This window comes from Astatotilapia calliptera, chromosome 1, assembly GCF_900246225.1.
Source record: "Astatotilapia calliptera chromosome 1, fAstCal1.2, whole genome shotgun sequence".
NCBI classification, from domain to species: domain Eukaryota; kingdom Metazoa; phylum Chordata; class Actinopteri; order Cichliformes; family Cichlidae; genus Astatotilapia; species Astatotilapia calliptera.
Window position 1 is genome coordinate 36479658 of NC_039302.1, and position 23207 is coordinate 36502864.

Sequence of the window (23207 nt, forward strand, 5' to 3'; positions counted from 1 at the left end):
AATAAACGGCAAGTTTGTTGCAAACACATGGGCTCTAGTCTCCGTTGCCTAGCAACTATGATACTAACAGCTGGAAACGTGTCATACAACTTTTTTTGACAGAAATGAAGGAGAACATATTTTTTTTTCATTTGTTTGTTTGTTTCTACAAGAGCTTTGTGTGATTTGATAAGTATCTGAGGCTGAGACCACAGGACAGTAAAACATGATTTTTGGGCTTCATTTCTGTACTGAACAGTCATTTAAGATTAGCTAGTAAATAACAATTAGCTAATGTTGTTCATGAGACTAAAGTCATATCACTTTGGTAATGTAAATATAATATGGCCAATATAATGGTTATTATATTAGTCATTATTAGGTATTACAGCAGTGAACATGAACTCTTTGTCAAATACTGAGCTTCAGTACAGATTCAAGTTGCAGTTATTTACATGTCTTACCACCTTAAATCTTCACTCAAAGACAAGTATATAGGAATGACTGCCAAATTTATTTGCCACTGAAGCCGAAGGATGGCATCTGAATAAAACCTCTCTTGACATGCCTAGATGACATTAAAGCTTGGTTGGCTCTAAACTTTTTAAATTTGAATGAAAAGAAAACAGATTTGTTGGTGTTTGGACCCAGTGGCCCCTGTGAGTCCTCTTCTTTTCATTTGGAACCCCTGGAGGTTTATTTTAAACCTGTTGTTACTGCCCTTGGTTTTAAGTTGGACCAGTCCATTTTTATCATTTAAGGCGACTGGCAAGAGTGAAATCGTTTCTTTCTAGGCAGCACTTTGAAACCGTGATCCATGCTTTTATTTCTTCCCCTGTGGACTACTGTAACGCACTTTATGTGGGGGTCAGTCAGTTGTTACTCTGACATCTGCAGCTGGTTCAAAATGTATATTGACAGTGCATATATAGGTGTATCATATATAAGAGACAAATGTTGTTCCTTCAGTATGTTGGCATTACTAAATTTGGCTCAAATGCTTACATACATTGGAGGAATCTTTGAGAGAGTGTTTCAGGCTCAAGGCTCCAGATGATTTTTCTGGAGAAATGCTCCCAGGTTTTGGCATTCGAGGTGGTTTTTCAGATGCCACAGAGCATTTATCTGGAGAAATGCTCCCAGTTTTTGGCATTCGAGGTGGTTTTTCAGATGCCACAGAGCATCTACCTGGAGAAATGCTCCCAGTTTTTGGCGTTCGAGGTGGTTTTTCAGATGCCACAGAGCATCTACCTGGAGAAATGCTCCCAGGTTTTGGTGTTGGAAGTGATGCATCAGATTCTTTTCCTCTGCCATCTGAAGCAGGGCTTTTTTCCTGTGTTGTGGTCTGTGTTCTTTTAATAAAGTTGTGGATGTCTTCCAGGGCCCCAGAAATCTTGTCCATTTGAACAATTTGATCTTTCTCTTCATTCTCCACCCAGAGTAAAAGCTTCTGCAAAAACCTTTCTACTGTGTCATCTATGAGGACATAGAGGACTTCAGATGAAATGCGACGCTTTGAGCCCTCTACTGATTGTGGCGTCCTGGAGATGACTGTATCTGAGAGGGACCTACCCATTAGAGGTATGGGGATTTGATAGCCTCGATCCAGTAGATCAAACAGGTTTGCCACTAAGTCCTCCGTAAAATTCCTGATATGCCCACTATTTTTAAAGTCCCCCAAGGTCTTATCGATGAGGAAGAGTTCTTCTTTCTTTGTTAATTTGTCAAATAACTGATTAACGTCTGATCTAATGACGTTAAAGTCGACTGAAGAAGAACGTTTAATTGCGGTTCCCAGGCTTGCCGTATGTCGAGAAGGGGAGCGATGAGCCTCTGTACTCTGGGGAGCAGCCGTTTCAGGTACTGACCCTGGGAGAATGAAAACTATACTTTCATTGGAGGGCGCAGTTTCCTTCTTGGGGTGGCTGCAAATGTTTTGTAGACAAACAAAATGTTTCCTGTTTGCCTTTATTCTTTTTTTCAGCTCTGTTTTCATTTTTTCAAATTGTTTTTTTGCAAACATGGAAAAGTTGTGTTTGCGTGCTTTGAGCCTGGCGTGTGAGGTGGATCATCAGGGGTGCAAAGCCTCACAGATGATGTGTTTTGTATTTTGCATGTGTTTTGTATTTTGCATGTGTTTTGGAGTTTGCACGTGTTTTGGATTTTGTACGTGTTTTGGATTTTGCACGTGGTGTCTGTAATAGTGATTGCTATATCACCTGTTCACGGCCCGAGGGAAATTTTGTGAATGAGTGGGTGATGGGGGAAGTCGACTTTTGCTGACCGCTCAAGCTTAGAATGTTTTTGTTCACTGTTTTCTACGGATTTTAAGGATTTAACAACAAATAAAGGAGTTTTAACTTGGAACTTTGACTAACGTTTTAAACAGCGGGCGCGTCAACATTATTCCCCTATTCAGCTGCTCGGCGACTCAAAGGCTTGACAGTCGCCAATATTTGTCAGCAAAAAGCGCGACGGCAATGGAGCGTCCCGCAATCAGCGCTGAATAAACGCCGACGCGAGCCCACACACCGCCACCACTACACCCATAAAATCGGCTAGTCTGACAGATAAGGAGAAGACGACGGTGGTATGTAAACTGTGTTTTTGTGCTGCGTATTGTTTGTTTGAACGCAGTTTGGATTCTGACCATACGAAGATGTTTTTGTGACACGCCCACCGCTACGTTTGCTATTCGGTTTGGTGTGTGTGTGTGCTGTGGCTCTGCAGGCGTTCACCTGAGTTTGAAGGAATTGCTGTTGCCTTTGTTTTGGATTTTGGCATGCTGCTTATGTTGAATGCTTAAAATGAGTGGATCACAGGCTGCATCTGTTGTTGGATAAACTGAAATTGGATAAGATTAAGGAGTATGCTAGAAGAGAGAATAAAGCGATCAGCAAAGAAGGCACCCACAGCTGTGGCCAAACAGACTGCAACAGATCGGTCTCAGAAGGAGCACCCAACAAACTCCAATGCCACCTTCCTCCCACTATCTGTTAAACTGTTTAAATGGAGTGTGAGGCAGACATGCTAAAACAGTGACCTAAAAGCATTACCAATAAACAATGGGATCAATACATAAATGAAAGAAATGCAGCTGATAAAAAAGCCATAAACTACTTTCATTTGTTTAGTGGTGATTGCCAGTTTAGTTGGGTTTTTTTTGAGACACAGAGAGTGAGAGATCCTGTCCTACATTACTTTAAAAAAGAAGATATTTTCAGAGCTGTTGATATATGAAGCTCTGAGCATTGAGTGTTGCATTGTGAGAGTTTCAGTAAAAAGCCTGCAAATTATTGCATTTATACTGGAGAGCAAAGAAAAATTAAATTCTACTTGTACTATGGAAAATCAGTTTCATAAAAGCTACATAAACAGAGCTGAAGAAGACTGCGTTTGTAAAACTAGCGGTAACGTGTGAGAATTATAAGTTATAAGACTGTTTCTGCTATCGATACAATTTGTGTTGTTAATCCTAAATGATTCACGGTGACAACATCATAAGAACAAGGTCATTTTACTCCACACACACACACATTTGGAAAATCACATAGTTTGACCATAAAAATTCCCAGAATAATTAGTATTTGAGATTGCTGAAGCAACATCACTAAAGAAAAATATCCTTGCATGTCACTTTCGTTTAAAAATATAAAAAATGTGAAGTTTTTTTTTTGTAAAACATAAAAACATAAAAACAACAAAACTTAAGACCTTAAGAAAGAGATAAAGGATTGAGAAAGTTTATTCATGCAGGTCCATATGACAGAGAATATGCATGTTCTTTTAGTTTTCATATTATTATAATTTATATTTAATTGTGTTGTGGTTTGCAGTGTTTTGTGTTCTTTTCACTTTAAATTTGTGAAAGGAAAAAGCTGAAATTTAAATAGTTAAAACTTGAAATGTGAATAGTTGATTTTTGTATTATATGATTTATTTATTACATTTTATGTGGAGTGAATAAATAAAAGTATATTTACGGTGGCCCCTAGAGACAAAGCACATACAAACTTCAAATCACGTACGAACTCTGAAGCATGTACAAACTCCAAAACACGTAAAAACACGTACAAACTCCAAAACACGTAAAAACACGTACAAACTCCGAAGCACGTAAAAACTCAGAAGCATATAAAAACTCAGAAGCATATAAAAACTCAAAACACGTACAAAAGACAACAGAAGTGCTCCAGGATGCTGGGCGCAGTGTTGAGCCTTTGTTATCTTGTGGCTACACAAGCCAGCAAGTACCAACAACCGGATTTGGTGTGTGGTAATAACAGGTAAATGAACTTTTTTTTAAATTATTTGAATATATATATGAGTGCCTGTGTATAAATACACAAACAATACACACATGCTTTCAATTGTGTAATTTAAGTGATCTAGTAGCTCTGCTTTGGAAGTTCAGTTCATGCTAGAAATGTGTTTTGGAGTTTGTACGTGTTTTGTCTCTAGGGGCCACCGCATATATTTATATATAAACATATATAAATAAAACCACTTGTTTTTATGTTAGTAATTCCTTTTGTGCATAATTTTATATTATTGTTAATAATAAATTAATTAAAGCAACAAAACAACCTGAAGAGCCGGTTCGGAGCCGAAAGAGCCGGCTCTTTTTAGTGAGCCGAACCGAAAGAGCCGGATCTCTAAAAAGAGCCGGAAATCCCATCACTACACTACACCCATAAAATCGGCTAGTCTGACAGATAAGGAGAAGACGACGGTGGTATGTAAACTGTGTTTTTGTGCTGCGTATTGTTTGTTTGAACGCAGTTTGGATTCTGACCATACGAAGATGTTTTTGTGACACGCCCACCGCTACGTTTGCTATTCGGTTTGGTGTGTGTGTGTGCTGTGGCTCTGCAGGCGTTCACCTGAGTTTGAAGGAATTGCTGTTGCCTTTGTTTTGGATTTTGGCATGCTGCTTATGTTGAATGCTTAAAATGAGTGGATCACAGGCTGCATCTGTTGTTGGATAAACTGAAATTGGATAAGATTAAGGAGTATGCTAGAAGAGAGAATAAAGCGATCAGCAAAGAAGGCACCCACAGCTGTGGCCAAACAGACTGCAACAGATCGGTCTCAGAAGGAGCACCCAACAAACTCCAATGCCACCTTCCTCCCACTATCTGTTAAACTGTTTAAATGGAGTGTGAGGCAGACATGCTAAAACAGTGACCTAAAAGCATTACCAATAAACAATGGGATCAATACATAAATGAAAGAAATGCAGCTGATAAAAAAGCCATAAACTACTTTCATTTGTTTAGTGGTGATTGCCAGTTTAGTTGGGTTTTTTTTGAGACACAGAGAGTGAGAGATCCTGTCCTACATTACTTTAAAAAAGAAGATATTTTCAGAGCTGTTGATATATGAAGCTCTGAGCATTGAGTGTTGCATTGTGAGAGTTTCAGTAAAAAGCCTGCAAATTATTGCATTTATACTGGAGAGCAAAGAAAAATTAAATTCTACTTGTACTATGGAAAATCAGTTTCATAAAAGCTACATAAACAGAGCTGAAGAAGACTGCGTTTGTAAAACTAGCGGTAACGTGTGAGAATTATAAGTTATAAGACTGTTTCTGCTATCGATACAATTTGTGTTGTTAATCCTAAATGATTCACGGTGACAACATCATAAGAACAAGGTCATTTTACTCCACACACACACACATTTGGAAAATCACATAGTTTGACCATAAAAATTCCCAGAATAATTAGTATTTGAGATTGCTGAAGCAACATCACTAAAGAAAAATATCCTTGCATGTCACTTTCGTTTAAAAATATAAAAAATGTGAAGTTTTTTTTTTGTAAAACATAAAAACAACAAAACTTAAGACCTTAAGAATCTCCTTATGAATGTTGTGAATATCTAGATCATTGGTGTTTGGATTTGAGGGTCAACAGGGCGAACACTGAGGCTGGGTATTAGAAATACAACATGGCAACATGAGACATGTTAACTCTGAGAACACTAACATCTAGATTAAGGTGTGAGAGGTAAATACATAACAGAAGCTAAAAAGGAGTTGCTTGTCTCTAGTTAAAATAAATTGAAAATAAACTGATTTGAACACGTTTGATGCATTATACAAAAAAAGGTTCATGATATAGTTCACATGATCTAAGCAAGAGTGACTCGGAATCTCAAATGTTAAAGTACACTTACTGATTGTACTTTTACTACATGAGCTAATGTAGATGCTCTAAAAGCACGCTGGCTGAAAAAGAACCACACGTTTGGAGAAACTGTGCTGTAACTTCTCATACTGTGAAGTTTTCTGACAAAAGTGAATTGAAAACTTATGCTGTACAGTTTACTAAGGGGTCCTTTGCTGGGCCATGTGCAATTACACAAAAGAACAAGTTAAATTTCACCATAACACTGACTGGAGAAAAGCCAAATTGGGATTCTAATTGACATTACAACTGAAATCAGTGCTGTGATAGTTAGTTTAAGATCACAACCTGATTTAAAACACAGTCTAACATCAACATTCTTGCCCCTGAAAATAGGTCAGGATGGCCGAAAAATGTACTTTAAAAATGAGATTTTCTTTTTGTTTCATTGGAACAGTAAAGTACCATTACAAAGAAATGAGTACACCTTTGTAGTTAAACCGGGTTTGGAGTTTTTCATGTTTTACATACAGACTTTCTCATTTAAACCATGGTGACTTAAAAGTTTAGCAGCAAGACACTTGTTTCCTTTGTTCCATCAAACATTTCTTTCAGCCATCTGTGTTTATCAGAGCGATATGTGACTAATTTTTTATTGAATCACCAGAAAGTACACAAATACAAGATTAAATATTTTATTTATTTATCAAAGATACATAATTACACATTGATACAATGAATAAGGTGTCTATAAAAATTACACATGGTGTAAGAAAAACATTATAACATACAAATAAGTGTTTTAAGATAATCTGACATACTTAAAAAACATAAGAATAAAAGTTGTTTTTTTTTTAAAAATCATGTTCTTTGATGATCACATTACATGTATCACATTTTTTAAAGCATAACGTAGGGTGTTCACAAAAACAGTTTTATGATTACTTTTTCCACAGTGCTTGTATGCCTCTTGCAAAACTATGTACTTATCACCATATGACATAATAACTCACGATTATGCAAGACCAGCCATGAAATGTCCGTCGCTTCATTACAATCATTTGTCCCCGCTGCTGCCCTCAGACCCAGTCTGTGGGGTAAAATTGCTTTTTTGGTGGTTCATAAAAAATATCTCAAAAAGCGATGTTAGTGAGGGGACCAGAAACACTGGGTTGCAGAGCAGTTGGTAAGGACTTGTATATTTCTGGAGAGTCTGCAAAAGCTGTCTTGCGCATGCTCCTGATTGGATATGTGGAGCCCGGCTCTGATATCTCACTGGTGGCAGCTAAAGGTAGGCATGCCTTGGAGGCGGAGTTGGTCTCGGGCGCAATCTTTCAAACGAGCCTCACGGCATTTCAGGCAACCTCAGGCCGGAAACAACATCCGGTCACTCGCGGTCAAAATCCACGCAGAGCTGGTGTTTCGCAGGGATCAGGTTAACACATCTGGGTCTAAAAATATAAAGAAAAACAAAAAGAGTTTTAAAACACGCAAACTAGCAAAATATCAAAGGAGCATAACATAACAATAACAAGATGATATGAGATACCCGATGAGGCCATGATAGGTGATGTAGACATGTAATGTATAAACTTTTACGGGAGTTAAAAGTGGAGCTTATATATATTTTAAAGTGTATTGTACGTGGGATAGGCTCCAGCGCACCGCGCGAGCCTGAGAAAAGGATAAGTGGAGGCGAATGGATGGATGGATGGTGTATTGTACCTGTTACAAACCATTGTGATATTTATTTATTTTTTTAAATGAAAGGATTGACAGAATGGTAAAAAGGAAAATGCAAAAATGTAGTTAGAGAGGAAGATTAACACTTACCGAATGATATGCGGATAAGGAAAGAGACGCAAGTTGCTGTTGAAATCGGCCGCTCCCTATGCGAACTCGCAAGCAGTCTGAGCGGCGCCAGTTGTTGATACGTCTGAAGTCAGATCTCTTCTGGGGTTCGAAGATAGTCTTAACATCAGCGGGAGATCGTAAAATCAGAGCTGGAGCCGATTGGCTAACCGGGGTGCGAAGGGAGCGGTGCAAGGGTTATGTGATTGGCAGCGGGGCGCAGTGAGGCGGAGTTGGTCTAAGGGGGGAATTTTCAAACGAGGTAAGCAGCGCATTCGGGAGCAGAGCGGGGAGCGAACAAGCAGGAAAAAATTGTGCTCTGGAAGCTGTTGCGGGTCGGTGCGATTAAGAGCGAGGTAGAACTTAGAGTCTGCGTAGAATTTTAGAGGTAGCTAGCAAGAGGCAAGTTTTTGAAGAAAAAAGAGTAAGGAGCTTTCCCAATGTTTTTGGATTATAGCGCTTTTTTTGGGGGAATAGAGGGGTAGCTAACAAGTTATTCTAGGGGTTTTGGAGAAATCGCGGAGAAATTTTTAAAAGGAGTTTTGGCTTTGTTTGGCTGAGCATGAAGGGAGCCGCGGGGCGCTGAATTTGAGAAAAAAGACTAAGGATTTTTTCAGGATTTTCCCTGTTATCGAATATAAGGTTTTGGGAATAGAGGGGGTACCCTAACAAGTTATTGTAGGGTTTTGGAGAAATAGCGGAGGGTTTTTTAAGGAGTTTTCCCTGCTTATGTATCTAAGGAGGGTTAGGGGATCGCGAATTTTTTCTGAGTATGAGTTTTATTCTAAATCTACAAATGAATATAAATCTAAATAAAGTTTTCCCCCAAGGCATGCAGCATGTGTTTGTGGCCATACTGAACGTTACAAAAGCACAAGTTTAACTAAACAATTTTAATATGGTTTAATACATTTTTAAACACATGAGCACGGAGCCCGAGAGAGCACGGTCCGGAGACACGGGCGCACCCCGCGCGCCCAGACACACAGCCTCGGGCGCGCGCGCGCGCACACACACACACACTGACCCGCCACCAGATGGCGTTTTTTGAGCATAAAAAAAAATAAAAATAAAAATTTAATTGCTTAAAGAAATAAAAGAATGCTATTTTGATATATAAGAAACTTTCTAAATAATCAATTATATTTTTATGAATATCATATTTTTATGAATATCATATTTTTATGAATATCATATTTTTATTATTTAATTACTTCCTACTTCCGGAGCTCATGAATAATTTAATTAGGGGATAATTTAATTAGGGGTCATAAATCAATTAAGGGGGTCATAAATCACTGCGTTTGACGAAAGGGGTATAATATCACTCTCTTTTGACACCTAACTCTTTCTCAGTCAATTAGCATCAATATTATAGAGCCTAATTACTGTGTAGCTGTGCTTGCTTTCTTTTAGGTGTGACTGATGGTACTACTGTCAGTAAAATTATTGTCCTTGCGTGTCCTAAGGTTTCTGTTGTGGCAGAGATCAGAGGGAGCACTGTTGATGAAGCCACAAGAAGAATGATGGCCTTCATTATGGACAATGCTCTTTCCAGGCAATATAACTTCGTTGGGTGCCATGGAAAGCGGGAATTTCGAGGGCTTAAAGTTTTTGAAGTGCTATATGGTAAGTTCATTAGTTGTAAGATATTTTGTTGATGTTTGAATAACGGATGCTCACTACAGCTGCAGTCATTCAGAATCAACTTTTCTCTCCACCATTGTGAGCGGCTAGCTTCGCAATAACAGAAGTTTGACTTGATTGACGCGGGAATGTTCCCAGTTAGCCTAGCAGTCAGCAAGGAGGCTTCAGCGGTGCATTATGGGATCTGTAGTTTGTATATTATTAGCGCCTCATATCGCCGGGCCATGCATAACAATAATAGTACATCTATATAAAATGATCTTGCGGGCCGGATATAAATGTATGCCGGGCCGGATGTGGCCCGCAGGCCTTGACTTTGACACGTGGTTTAGATAGACTGTACAAATTGTGGAGATGAAACCATCAGCTCATGTTGTTCTGGAGGTTGGTGGCTGCTGGCAGGAATGACCACGTTTCTTTCTGGCTTGTAGCATACTTGAAGAAGTCTCTCACTAAACAGTTTTTTGGTTGCTCACAGAATGTGAATAAGCTCCAGGAACTCCAGAGCCAGCCTCTATTTTTTCCAGTGTAATTAGTAACACACTGATTTATCTGATGGCCCTATTTTTGATTTACATGAAAATTATTGGCGCCCGCCTGGCACACACCTCAAGAAGTGGAATCTGTTTTCTCCTTGGTAGATGTAGCCCTTGTTACATTTTACTATTTTGTTTTGTGTTCATTATGAGGTGCTGTACCATGCAAAAAACTGGTTAACCACTTGCCTGTTCTAAGCTCTGTGCCAATCACTGAGACAGCCCACAACACCAGTTATCATTGTAACTATGTAGACATCTTTTAAACATTTGTCTTAAATGTTTTAAGGTAAAATATTTCACATTAATTTAATTTTTGAGTGCCTACTTGGTAAATCATTTTGTAAATAGCTTTTCTGTTTCCATGAATACTCATGGTCTTCAAAGAGTTCAATGTAGGAGGTCAAACAACTTGAACAGCACAACCTCCAAAACAACTTCAGTACTATCGCAAATCTGATTTTGTTTGTGAAAATGCACTAATTTCTTTTTTTTTTAAATTTCTTTCAGGACCAATGGATTGGTGAATGAGTGAGAAGCTGTGGTTTGCTGCATTTGTTTTTCCTTTAAACTGTATAACATTTATTTGTTATTGTTTTGTGTATACTGTGGACATTTTTGTCAACATGTTCTCCACACAAAAAATGTATTATATAAAAAAGCATACTGTTTTAAAATTTCATAGTAATCAGTATTAATAAAAAAGATAAACTGGCTTTGTTGTACAGGTGATTTAAATTATAGCTTACTTACATTATCCAAAATTCCATCTGGGCAAACACACTTGGGGCCACCATGGAAACTGAGGACAAAAGTAGCTGGGTGCCAGGTGGGTAACCCAAGTGGGCCCCAACCATCAGACCCGCTTCTACCCATCTGGGCCCCATACTCATTTGTTGGCTGGGCCTGATTTGGGGCCCATCCGGGTCCCATCAATAATCCATCTGGGCAAACACATTTGGGGCCACCATGGAAACTGAGGACAAAATTAGCTGGGTCCTAGGTGGGTACCCCAAGTGGGCCCCAAATATCAGATCTGCTTCTACCCATCTGGGCCCCACATATTTTTTTCAACTGGGCCTGATTTGGGGCTTATCTGGGACCCAGCATAAACCCATCTAGGAAAACACATTTGGGGCCACCATGGAAACTGAGGACAAAATTAGCTGGACCCCAGTTGGGTTTCCCAAGTGGGCCCCAAATATTAGCCCTGCTGCTCCCTATTTGGGCCCCACATATGTGTGTTGACTGGGCTTCGGCTAAGTTACGTGACGTTAGTGATATCGCCACTTAACGCGGCTCTTTGGTCGGTTAGTTAGTTTAGGTTTGTGCCGAAGCTGGGTCTGTTTGTCAGTGTGAAGCCAAACGTACTTTAACGTTTTAGGAAACACCGAGCAGACGGCTCATACTTGCCAACATTCAAAGGGCTGTTGGGGAGGGGGCAAATATATTTTACAGTGTTTATTTATTCGACAAAATACGTTAAATGTCACCGTTATTATTGGCTGGCCGGAAACAGCGGGGGTGTCCAAATTCAGAGGCTGCTTCCACCTGAGGACCCGCCTTCGCGGTCTAAAGAAAGCCGCGTAGTACGTCACGAGCTCCCTCGGTGGAGTGAAACTGCGTCTGCTCCTTGCTGTCTAAAATATAACCGGGCGCTGGCGTCAATTCTCCACCGTCTCACACTTTGTTTAATCAGTTTTCTGTTTGACGTTTATTCAGCTTTGTGAAAACCCCAGAGGACCCCTCCCGAGGGATTAATAAAGTTACATTTAATCGAATCGAATAACTTTAATCTCAGCCAAAACGATTTACTCACGAACAAGTAAAACACTGGAAAAGCCAAACAAGAACATTTTGAAGTTATCGAAGTGACTTATATATCCTGTTTAACCCGAGTAGCGAAAGACCGCGGGGGGTTGAAAACGATGTGCCGGGAGTCCGGTGTTCTCGCCGTCTCAGAGATTTGAAGTTTACACAGCTACATTCTCGCCTGAAAATAGTTTAAAAGTTTATTTTGTGACCCAGAAAGAGAAATAAGAGTAATATTAAAACTACAAGCTGCCGCCATTGTTGGAAACTGGAATTGGCTGGGCCGCACTATGAATTCTGCCATATGTTTTTTCAATTTTGTTGTCCGGGTTGAAATTCAGGAGAAATTCGGGAGAATGGTGGCTCCGGGAGGTTTTCAGGAGGGGCTCTGAAATGCGGGATTCTCCCGGAAAAGTCGGGAGGGTTGGCATGTATGAGACGGTTCACCAAATATGTGGCCCGCGAACTGTGGTGAGGACACAGACTCAACCATGCAGTGCTGAAGTTTGTCCTTAACACTAGGAAGGCCCAGAGCCCAGCCATTTGGCTTTTCTACCTTTAAAACCCGGAGAGCAGCCAAATGGCTGGTAGGCTTTTAGCTAAGCTTTAGCTTCAGGCAAGTGGAAGCTAAATTGGCTAGTCATTCATATGTAAATTGGGTTGTTACCTGGGAATTCTGGAGGGGGGGGAGGGGGGGTGTGTGGATGAGGGGGTGGGGGAGCTGCTAAAAGCGGTGAGCTTCCTTTTGTTTCATCTTGATGCATTCTCAATGCAACGGCGTATGCGGCCAAACGGAAGAAGACAGTCTATATTCTTAGCAGCATGCACGGCGTGGTTCAGACTGATAACACTACCAAAAGGAAGCCAAACACTGTCACCCTTTACAACAAAACAAAGTGTGGCGTGGATGTGATGGACCAGATGGTTCGGGAGTACACTGTCCGCAGAGGAACACGGCGCTGGCCAGTTGCCGTGTTTTATAACATGATTGACATGGCAGCACTGAATGCACATGTGCTGTATCAAGCATGCTCCGGGACGAAGGAAAGACGGGTGGACTTCCTGGTGGAGCTTGCAAGGGAGTTAGCTCACTCTCATGTAGCTGCGAAGAAGGCAAGAAAAGAACAGTTGCCTTTGACACAACCCTCCACACCGAGCCCTGGAAAAAGAGCCATGTGTCAGGTCAAACACAATTGCAAGAACAATCATGCCACTGTGCGATGTGTTCACTGCAACAGATACACATGTGGTAAATGCAGACTACAGATACCATGGCAGTGCCAGGATTGTGAGTGATTGCTGAAAATGTTGAAATGTACTCACTCACTTTTTATAATTATTTGTAAAAATGTGTACAAATGGTTGATTTTTTGTACTGTTTTTATCAATAAATCTCAGCAACAAAGGACATACACCCATGTGTGTTGATTTCTCCCTAAGATGGCAAACTGAAACACTCCAAGTTGGTGACTTTTGGAGATTTGTTTCCCTGGATGATTGAGAATGCATCAAGATGAAACAAAAGGAAGCTCACCGCTTTTAGCAGCTCCCCCCCCCCCCCCTCCACACACCCCCACTCCCCTCCCTCCAGAATTCCCAGGTAACAACCCAATTTACATATGAATGACTAGCCAATTTAGCTTCCACTTGCCTGAAGCTAAAGCTTAGCTAAAAGCCTACCAGCCATTTGGCTGGTGGCGGGTTTTAAAGGTAGAAAGGTAGAAGCCTGGGACTGCCAGTGTTAAAAGAGCTCTCACCCTGTTTAAACCACTAATGAGAGAGACAGTAGATGGAGAAGTCCTCGGACAACTTTGATAATGCTTTGATTTATCCACAGTACATTTAGTTCAAATATTGTTTCCATCACAGAGGGATTGTGCTGGTTTCAGTGGGGAAAGTATGCAGCTCATTTAAATGTTCAAAGAGCTGTGAAAAGTTGTCCGTTCATAAAGTGTGTCAGTATTTTATAAGGATGCCATGTTTCTGTATCATCTCTCTCCTGTCAGAGCCTCTTCCAAACATCAGCCTGTTTAATGCTCTCATATCTTCAACATCTCAAGTAAATTATACTGCACAGTTTTCTGTCCAATAAAAGAATATTTACTGCATGAGTCTGTTTTCCATTTTATCTGAAACATTCAAGGAGATCTTTTACTGTATTTTGGTGATATTGCCCTTAAATATGACTAAAGCTTTCATACAGTGGTGATCACGGACATAACTCTGACATCAGTCTGACTGAACTCTGAAAATCACTGAGTGTTATTTCACAGAACCATAATTAGATTAACTCAAACTGAAACACGCGGTGTTAAACAGTAGTATAATTATCATTAACTGTCAAAGTAAGTGCGTATTTTGCTTGTTTCCGTTTCCATCAAAAATCGAATTAATTAATAATTGTTTGATTTGTGTTGATGAAGGCCTGCCTCCTTCTCCTCACAGTCACTTTTTACGAGACCATGAGTGTGTTTCATTTTTTGTTCTGTCAGTCTTGGATGTGACTCCTGAAAAGAGATTCACCATGATTCTGGTTCTCCTTTCACAGTCAGTACTGCTGGTTTCTCTCTCAGACTGACTGAAGATGAGTGATCTGGAGTCTCCAGGATCCAGCCGTCTGTCTGTGACCGACACAAAGTAAGATACTGTCTCTAATGTACACGAAGGAAATAGAGAACATAGGTGAAATCAGTATGTAGAAACAATTACAAGTTTAAAAGGACAAGTAAGATTGAGTGGGAGAGGACTGGTTTAACAGGAAGAAGAGAAAATTCCACAGTATCCGTGCAAAAAGTTTCACTTTGAAATCTTTAAAAGAATGTGGACAAACAGGTGGACTTGGTGTCAGTGGAGTTTACTCCTGGAAGTTTGAGATTATGATGATTATTACTTCAAAAACACCTGTACAGACGTTTATCAGTCATTCCATACCAGCGCAGTGCCCAGTAACACTTTGAGGTGACTGGAGCTTTATATATAAAATGAATGCAGTCCGATCAGTTTATGAGAATAGTCAAAGTGACTTTGGTAATATTAGTTGCCAATTTTTAGTTGGTATTGGTTTGTAAGATTAGTTTAAAATGAAGACTTCATTTTAACTGAATTTTGTTACGTCTCAAGAATTTGGACTTTTAGCCTTAAGGACAAACCTAAGGAGGAGGTTGGACTTTAGAGTTGAGCCCAGAGATGTACGGCTGATTGAGGGGCTACTTTTTGTCATCAAACTAAAAAGAAATAAAATGTAGGCTTAGAAGACACGGTTGGTTGTTTGGTTCAGCATCTCTGAATATCTTCAGAGCTGTAGAGGCTTCAGAATGTAGAAGTTTGGATGGAAACTCCAAATACTTGAAGCCCACAAGATGCATCTTTAAAAAGTCAAAAAGAAGCGAAGAATTGCTGTCGCTAAAACCAAAATAACATTTATAACAACAACAAAAGTGTATGATTTGGTAATATGATTGGAATGGAACAAATGGATTCTGAAAATCAGAGATTGAGTTTCCAAGTGAATAATGCAGCTGAAAAACTTTCCTGTTATATGAAGACTTTTAACCTGTAGTTCAGTATTGATCTGCCACAGTCAGCGAACAAAACTGCCAAAAAGGAAAAAGACATTAAGATCCTCAAAAGCTTGGCATAATATAGTCATACATTTTCACCTGAATACATCTGCCCTGTGCAAATCCGTTTCAAAGGCCTTTGCAGCTAATAATGGTCAATATATTAATTTAAAGAACACAGAAAAACAGCTGGTTCTTTTTCAGGGTTTCATAGCTTTTTTGTGTAGAATGCCAAGCTTTAATATTATAGAGATTTGCAAGTATCTACAAAGCATGATATGATGTGAAGTTCAACATCTGGGACATGTGTCCCGCTATGCATTGCAGAAAATGACTCAATCTCTTAGTACAGCAAACAAACAATGCAGGAGGGCGGGAAAATAATGGTCTCCTCTGCCGTGGCATCAGAAGTTGAGAATTGACGGGACAAAGTGTTGGGTTTCTCGTTTTGGGTTGCCGGGTCTATAGATCATAACACAGTTGAACCAAGCAAAGGAGAGGGCCCACCTGGTTTGTCTTGAGTGGCTGCTGTGAGATATGCAAGATGCTTGTGGTCAGTCAAACGATGAACAATGAGCAGGTGTTCTGCTCCCTCCCGCCAGCTAGCAGTTCCACTTCTCCCACGTCATAGTTTTGCTCAGTTCGAGAAAGACAGCAGAAGGGAAAAAGCTGCATTTTCCCTTCCTTGTTCTGGAACAAGATGAACTCCATCAACGATAAATTGTTGGGTGGTCACACACAGCTGACTGCAGCTTTCCAGTCTTATAAACAGTACATTTGTACAATGACTGAAACCAGCCCACTGGCTGTGACGTCAGTTCCTTGATCATGAATATGCAAATTGTCATGACCATTGATCAACAATCATTGATCAAAGACCATTGATCGTGGAATAATCTTCCACACTGCACCTAACGTGACAAACTGAAAGCAGTCATTGGGTGGGAAACCTTGAGGAGAACACTTTTGACCTTAGAGAAGAGCTCTGCATAGAAAAGAATCAGGTTTGAACTTAGTTTGTGCAGCTGTACCTTTAACTAAGGCAAGTTCCTGCATCAACTCGTCCTGTTGTCTTTTTGAACTGTGCTTCACTATTCACTACAGATGAATGCACTGTAAACACCTGCGTGTGAGTCACTTTGGTCACTTTGACAGTTGCACTGGTAATAATAATTTTCCCTTTGTGTCCTCAGAGAGAACAGTGATGTTGGTGTGGAGGAGGAGGAGCAGTTGTCCTGCTGTGCTTTGGGTCAAGATGTCTCAGAGGATTCAGTCGCTACCAGTTGTGGCGTCTCTGTCCAAAGTAAGAGTCGGTATCCGTGTGCTGATGAACACATTTTTGAAAACTTGACTTCTTGTTTTGTAGGTGCATGAAAAAGATTTCATTCGATTTTTTATGGTATAGGTTTTTTTCCTGTTTTACTTTGAATGTTGTTTCCTTTCATGTCTCACGTTAGTTTTACTTCCTGTCTTAATTATTTTTCACCTGGTTTGCTAAAGTTCAGCTGTCATGTTCCCCACCTGCTCACAATATCAGGCAATCCTCAATATATACTACTCAAAACAATCAGAGGAACACACTGAAAGCATAATGGCTCTCGCGCGGAGAAAAACATGCTGGAGATCAATACTGATGCAAACTGGGTATTGTGTTGGAAACTAAAGGATTCAATTGTTTGTTGGAAATAAATGATCAAAATACTGGATACTGGCTGAATCCAAATACAAACAGAAAATCAGAGTGAAAAACGCTGCAGCAGGCTTTTCCATTTGGCTCTGATTTCATAGCAGCAGCTCAAAATGAAATAGTTTGTATGGCTGCGTGTGCTGCTGGGCCAAAAGTTTAGCTGGTCATTTGTAGATTTTTAGATGAAATAAAAAACAAAAAAAACACTCAACAAAAGATCATCTAAAGAAGAGCAGAGTTCATGTACACACTTTATTAAGCAGCTACTGTACAACAAGAACAGAATCATGTAAATGGCCAAACAACAGCAACAGTAATCCCAGGGTGTAGCACAGCAGGCAAAGAGACGCAGTAGCACAGAGAGAGTAAAGGATCACATGGAGAACAAATGGAGCGCGCTCACGAGCCCTCTCTTCGTACAGAGCCAGAAACGTCTGACCCACAGAGCTCACTAAGACGACAATAACTCGTTTTTCCCACACAGATTACATATAACATCACACTGAATGAAATTACATGTAGCAGATTACATGAACTATATAAGATGAGGATTCGCGTATTAAGCATATTCAGAACTATTTCCTTCCATTATTTTCTTGGGTTAACAGTTTTTGTTGCTTTTCTGCTATCGCTTAAATTTTATTCATATAGCACCAAGTCACAACAGCCACCTTAAGGCACTTTATAGTGTTAGGTAAAGCCTCAGTAATAAAGCCTCAGACAACTCCCTACGAGCAACGACTTGGAGACATTAAGAAAGAAGAACTCTCTCTTTGTACAGTCGAAAACTGAGACGGAACCAGGTTCAGTGACGGGCCGCCATCCACCACGACTGGTTGGAATGAGGGGAGGAGGGCAGGATAAAACCTGCAGGCTGAGAGCAAAGTGCTCCATCTATCTGATATGATACTGTGAGGCCTCTCAGATAAGATGGGGCTGTTTTATTATGGCCCTTTTTATGTGAGAAGCATTTTGAATTCAGCTCTGGATTTAACAGGGAGCCAATGATGTGAAGCCAGTATGAGGGGGATTTTCCCTCCTCTTAAAATGTCTCATTAGGAACATTTTTAACAGTTGCTTCTTGTCTCTGCTGTGACAAAAAAAGGTTCTGATTATGAATCAAAATGTTTTAAATAAGTCACACACTGGTTATAACTTAATGCCGAAAATGTCATGTTACACGATTTACTATTTTCTGAAGCTTATTTACAATTTACAATGCTTAACACCATTCCCATCCCTCCCGTCAAAAGATAAAAGTCTGTTTTTCATGCAGTTTCACACACTAAAGACATTTCATTCTTTTTGGTTTCTTGTTGTCAATCAGCAGATGCGAGTCTGGAAGAGGTTTTAGAAGAATATAAGACCAGTCTGAGGAGGAGGTTTGAAAGTGTGACTGAAGAAACTGATAATACAGGAAGTGGAACCCTCCCGAACAGGATCTACACTGAGCTCTACATCACAGAGGGACAGAATGAAGACGTTCATAACCAACATGAGGTGATGCAGCTGGAGGCAGCTTCCAAGATGGAGGCTCTTGATGACATTACAGTCAGGTGTCACGACACCTTTAAAGCCTTACCTGACCAACAGAGACCCATCAGAGTGGTTCTGACCAACAGCGTCGCTGATCAGAGACGAGCAGTACAGTCTTCTGGAGCTGCTCCATGTTTTCCATTCCAACATTACAGAAGGTCACAGCAGAGAAGCTGGCTGTCTGTAAACTTTTGTTCATCTTTGACGGCCTGGATGAAAGCAGACTTGGATCATTGGATTTCACCAACGGGAAGCTGCTGTCTGATGTCACAGAGAAGTCATCAGTCAGCCAGCTGCTGACAAACCTCATCCAGGGGAATCTGCTTCCCTCGGCTCTCGTCTGGATAACTCCCCGACCTGCAGCAGCCAATCAGATCCCTCCTAGACGTGTTGACAGGGTAACAGAAGTACGAGGCTTCACTGATGCCCAGAAGGAGGAGTACTTCAGGAGGAGATTCAGTGATGAAGAGCTGTCCTGTCATCTCCCACATGAAGACATCCAGGAGCCTCCACATCATGTGTAGAATCCCAGTCTTCTGCTGGATCACTGCTACAGTTCTGGAGCACATGTTGACTACAGAGCAGAGAGGAGAGCTGCCCAAGACCCTGACTGACATGTACTCACACTTCTTGTTGGTTCAGATGAAGAAGGGGAACAAACATGTGGGGGGACATGAAACAAGTGAGATGGCTGAAAGGAAATTTCTTCTGAATCTGGGGAGGCTGGCATTTAAACATCTGGAAAAAGGAAACACCTTCTTCTACCAAGAAGACCTAGATCAGTGTGGTCTGGATGCTACAGAGGCCTTGTTGCACACAGAAGTTTATACGGAGCTCTTTAAACAGTGTTTGTTAATCTTGAAGGTGGCTTTTATTTGTGATTCAGGTCTCAATGTCTCTTTGTGTATACTTATATGCAGAAGTAACACAAAAGAAGAAGTGGGAGCTGGCCTGACACCAGTAACTGACTTCCAGTGAAAGCTTTGGCTAATAATATTTTTTAGCGAACATTTTTCTTGTAAAACAAAGGGGGGCCTAGCAAAAAAGGTTTGGGAACCACTGCTCTACAAGGTTGGCGAAATAAAAAAAAAATGTATTAACATTTTTTTATTTGGACTAAAAAAAATGTTCGAAGTGGACTAGGTGCTAATTTTCAGATGTCAGGTCTACATCTAGAATCAAAATGAGCACATACATAAACAACCAAAGTGAAGCATTAAGACAAAACATAGCAACGTCAAACAGCGTCCACACATTTTGCCACAAATACATGCAAAACAACTAAATTGGGCCACAAAAGTGATGCAAATTGACCAAACTAAGACACAAATCAGACAAAAACAGATGCAGGATGATCACAAACAGACACGTCGGCTACAAACTGATGCAAAATGACTAAAATCACACGTGTAACACTTTCTACATATTTGACAACAGAAGAAAAACACAAACAAACTTGGAATGCATTTTTAATTTGGATTTTTTTTATTTCATGCCGAATTAGATATTTTAAAAATCAAGCCAAAGTCTCCTCCCTGTTTGTACTGTAAGGTCAAAGCCCTACTGTACTACAGAGAACCCCAACAATCAAATGATCCCCCTCTGAGCAAGCACGAGGCGACTGTGGGGAAGAAAAACTCCCTTTAACAGGAAGAAACTTCCAACGGAACCGGGCTCAGAAGGGACGGCCATCCGCTGCGACCGGTTGGGGGGATGGAAATCAAAAGGAGACGAGATGGCGTGAACTACAGTTCTAAAATTTGGATTTGAGGGCTGATCCCAAAATTTTATGGTGATGTTTTTAAAAAAAGGATTTGGTGCTAAAAGTCTGCTTCAAGATTTTAAAAGAAGCAGGGCAGTGGGAAAAGCCAAAATGGTCATTTTAATGATCTCTGGCTTTAGTGAACCACCTGAAGGGTTTTAGCAATGTTTTTCCCACCGCAGAAAAAAACCTGGATATTTTGGACGTCTTTGGGGGACCCGGGATGACTCCGAGAGTGATTTTTAGATGTCTAATCAGAGCCTCATCAAAAGATGAATCATTTGCCATCGAAGCCTTTAAGACATTGTCTGGGGAGCCAAACTCCTTGATGAGGCGTTTGGCTATTTTCTTGATGAACTTTGTCTTGTCATTTGTCAGACTTGTGGCAGACGCTGTGCTGCTGAGTTCAGGCTGCATTAGATTGCTCAGACGATTGATGACCGTGTCTATTTCTTTTGTAGTAGTTGCGATCCGAGCAGCAAACTTTTGGGTCTCAGGTTTAGATTTATGGATGACTCTCATGATAAGGAGCAACGCAAGGTCATTGGAAATTTTCTCAACATCAGAAGATGAACCTGACACAGAATCCATCTCTGATATTTTGGAGGAATCTTTGAGAGAGTGTTTCAGGCTCAAGGCTCCAGATGATTTTTCTGGAGAAATGCTCCCAGTTTTTGGCGTTCGAGGTGGTTTTTCAGATGCCACAGAGCATCTACCTGGAGAAATGCTCCCAGTTTTTGGCATTTGAGGTGGTTTTTCAGATGCCACAGAGCATCTACCTGGAGAAATGCTCCCAGTTTTTGGCGTTCGAGGTGGTTTTTCAGATGCCACAGAGCATTTTTCTGGAGAAATGCTCCCAGGTTTTGGTGTTGGAAGTGATGCATCAGATTCTTTTCCTCTGCCATCTGAAGCAGGGCTTTTCTCCTGTGTTGTGGTCTGTGTTCTTTTAATAAAGTTGTGGATGTCTTCCAGGGCCCCAGAAATCTTGTCCATTTGAACAATTTGATCTTTCTCTTCATTCTCCACCCAGAGTAAAAGCTTCTGCAAAAACCTTTCTACTGTGTCATCTATGAGGACATAGAGGACTTCAGATGAAATGCGACGCTTTGAGCCCTCTACTGATTGTGGCGTCCTGGAGATGACCGTGTCTGAGAGGGACCTACCCATTAGAGGTATGGGGATTTGATAGCCTCGATCCACCGTAAGTAGATCAAACAGGTTTGCCACTAAGTCCTCCGTAAAATTCCTGATATGCCCACTATTTTTAAAGTCCCCCAAGGTCTTATCGATGAGGAAGAGTTCTTCTTTCTTTGTTAATTTGTCAAATAACTGATTAACGTCTGATCTAATGACGTTAAAGTCGACTGAAGAAGAACGTTTAATTGCGGTTCCCAGGCTTGCCGTATGTCGAGAAGGGGAGCGATGAGCCTCTGTACTCTGGGGAGCAGCCGTTTCAGGTACTGACCCTGGGAGAATGAAAACTATACTTTCATTGGAGGGCGCAGTTTCCTTCTTGGGGTGGCTGCAAATGTTTTGTAGACAAACAAAATGTTTCCTGTTTGCCTTTATTCTTTTTTTCAGCTCTGTTTTCATTTTTTCAAATTGTTTTTTTGCAAACATGGAAAAGTTGTGTTTGCGTGCTTTGAGCCTGGCATGTGAGGTGGATGGCACACATTTGGAGAAGAAGTGTCTCACCTTGTGGATAATTAAGCCTGCATTAAAGGCAGGTTTGGGTAAGTTACATTTCTCACAGAGCTCTTCACTGCTTGAATCCATGTTAGCAAGTATCTCACCTACGATGTCAGCTGCAACCATTTCTACTGGGGTTGGAGCCTGGATACTTTGTGTTTCTGCAGTGGGTTTTATTTTGCTTTGTGCTGTTACAGCTGATTCTTCTGGGACCTCATCTTTATCTTTTCCTGTCATCTCTCCATCTGAGCTCCTTGTTGACAGAATAACAGAAATCTCTGCGATTGCTGATTGCACTGATATTTTTGAACCAGTACGTTCTGTACTGGAATGAGACCCATTTGTCCCACACTGGCAGCGCAGCTTACATGCTGCATACCTTTTCAGGCATGAGGCAGCGCAACAAACCATGCGGTGTAGTTTCTTAATACTACTAAATTTGCCGCTAACATAAACGGCAGGGTCTACTGGGAAATCGGGGCTTTTTTCAATCAGTGCAATGGTTGAGCTGACCTTTTCTGAGATCTCTTCCTCAACCATCAGCGTCAGCTTGTCAGCGCTCTTATCTTGCTGTTTTGAGACATTAAGAGCGCCGGCGATGGCAGCTGAGATCGAGTCTCCGAGGGACACCCTTATTTTCCCCTCATCCATAAGCTCTTCCCTTATCATGGGTTCCTGAATAACAGGAAGGGCTATTTCCAGGATGCTGGCAGAGGCGATCTGAATGATTTCAGAAATCATTTCAGCGAGCACGGCATGGATGCTGGAGTCGCATTTTCCATTTTCTATAATGCTCCACTGAACTTCAGAGAGCCTTTCAAAGCACCTGTTGATTGGCGGGATAATCTGGTCTGGTGTGACCACCATTGAATTTTCATTTAATGTTTCCATTGTTGTGTCACAAATTTGATTTTCTTCGTCTGAGCGTGTGAGAATTTTCTTGTATTACAGAGCGCCGACTGCTGAACGTTTTGCAAACAGATGAGCATCAGTTCTGATTTTTCTGTCTGAGAGCCG

At 40.8% G+C, this 23207-nt stretch overlaps 2 protein-coding genes across 3 annotated transcripts; one reads left to right on the forward strand and one right to left on the reverse strand.

Annotated features, from left to right (window-relative positions):
• Window positions 1-961: 961 nt before the first annotated feature.
• LOC113026935 (uncharacterized) lies at window positions 962-23190 on the reverse strand. Of its 2 annotated transcripts, XM_026176258.1 has the most exons (3): window positions 21214-23087; window positions 1168-1226; window positions 962-1041 (listed from the first exon to the last, which is right to left on the reverse strand). In XM_026176258.1, exons 1-3 carry the CDS (start codon window positions 23079-23081, stop codon window positions 962-964), a joined length of 2007 nt encoding a protein of 668 aa, XP_026032043.1. In that variant the 5' UTR covers window positions 23082-23087. The 2 variants fall into 2 exon arrangements, with proteins under 2 accessions (XP_026032043.1, XP_026032034.1); XM_026176249.1 differs by lacking the exons at window positions 962-1041; window positions 1168-1226 and adding an exon at window positions 19860-21154 and having other exon boundaries at window positions 21281-23190.
• On the forward strand, window positions 14316-19293 carry LOC113026968 (uncharacterized). Its single transcript, XM_026176311.1, has 3 exons — window positions 14316-14593; window positions 16710-16819; window positions 18534-19293. Exons 1-3 carry the CDS (start codon window positions 14541-14543, stop codon window positions 19037-19039), a joined length of 669 nt encoding a protein of 222 aa, XP_026032096.1. The 5' UTR covers window positions 14316-14540; the 3' UTR covers window positions 19040-19293.
• Window positions 23191-23207: the final 17 nt, after the last annotated feature.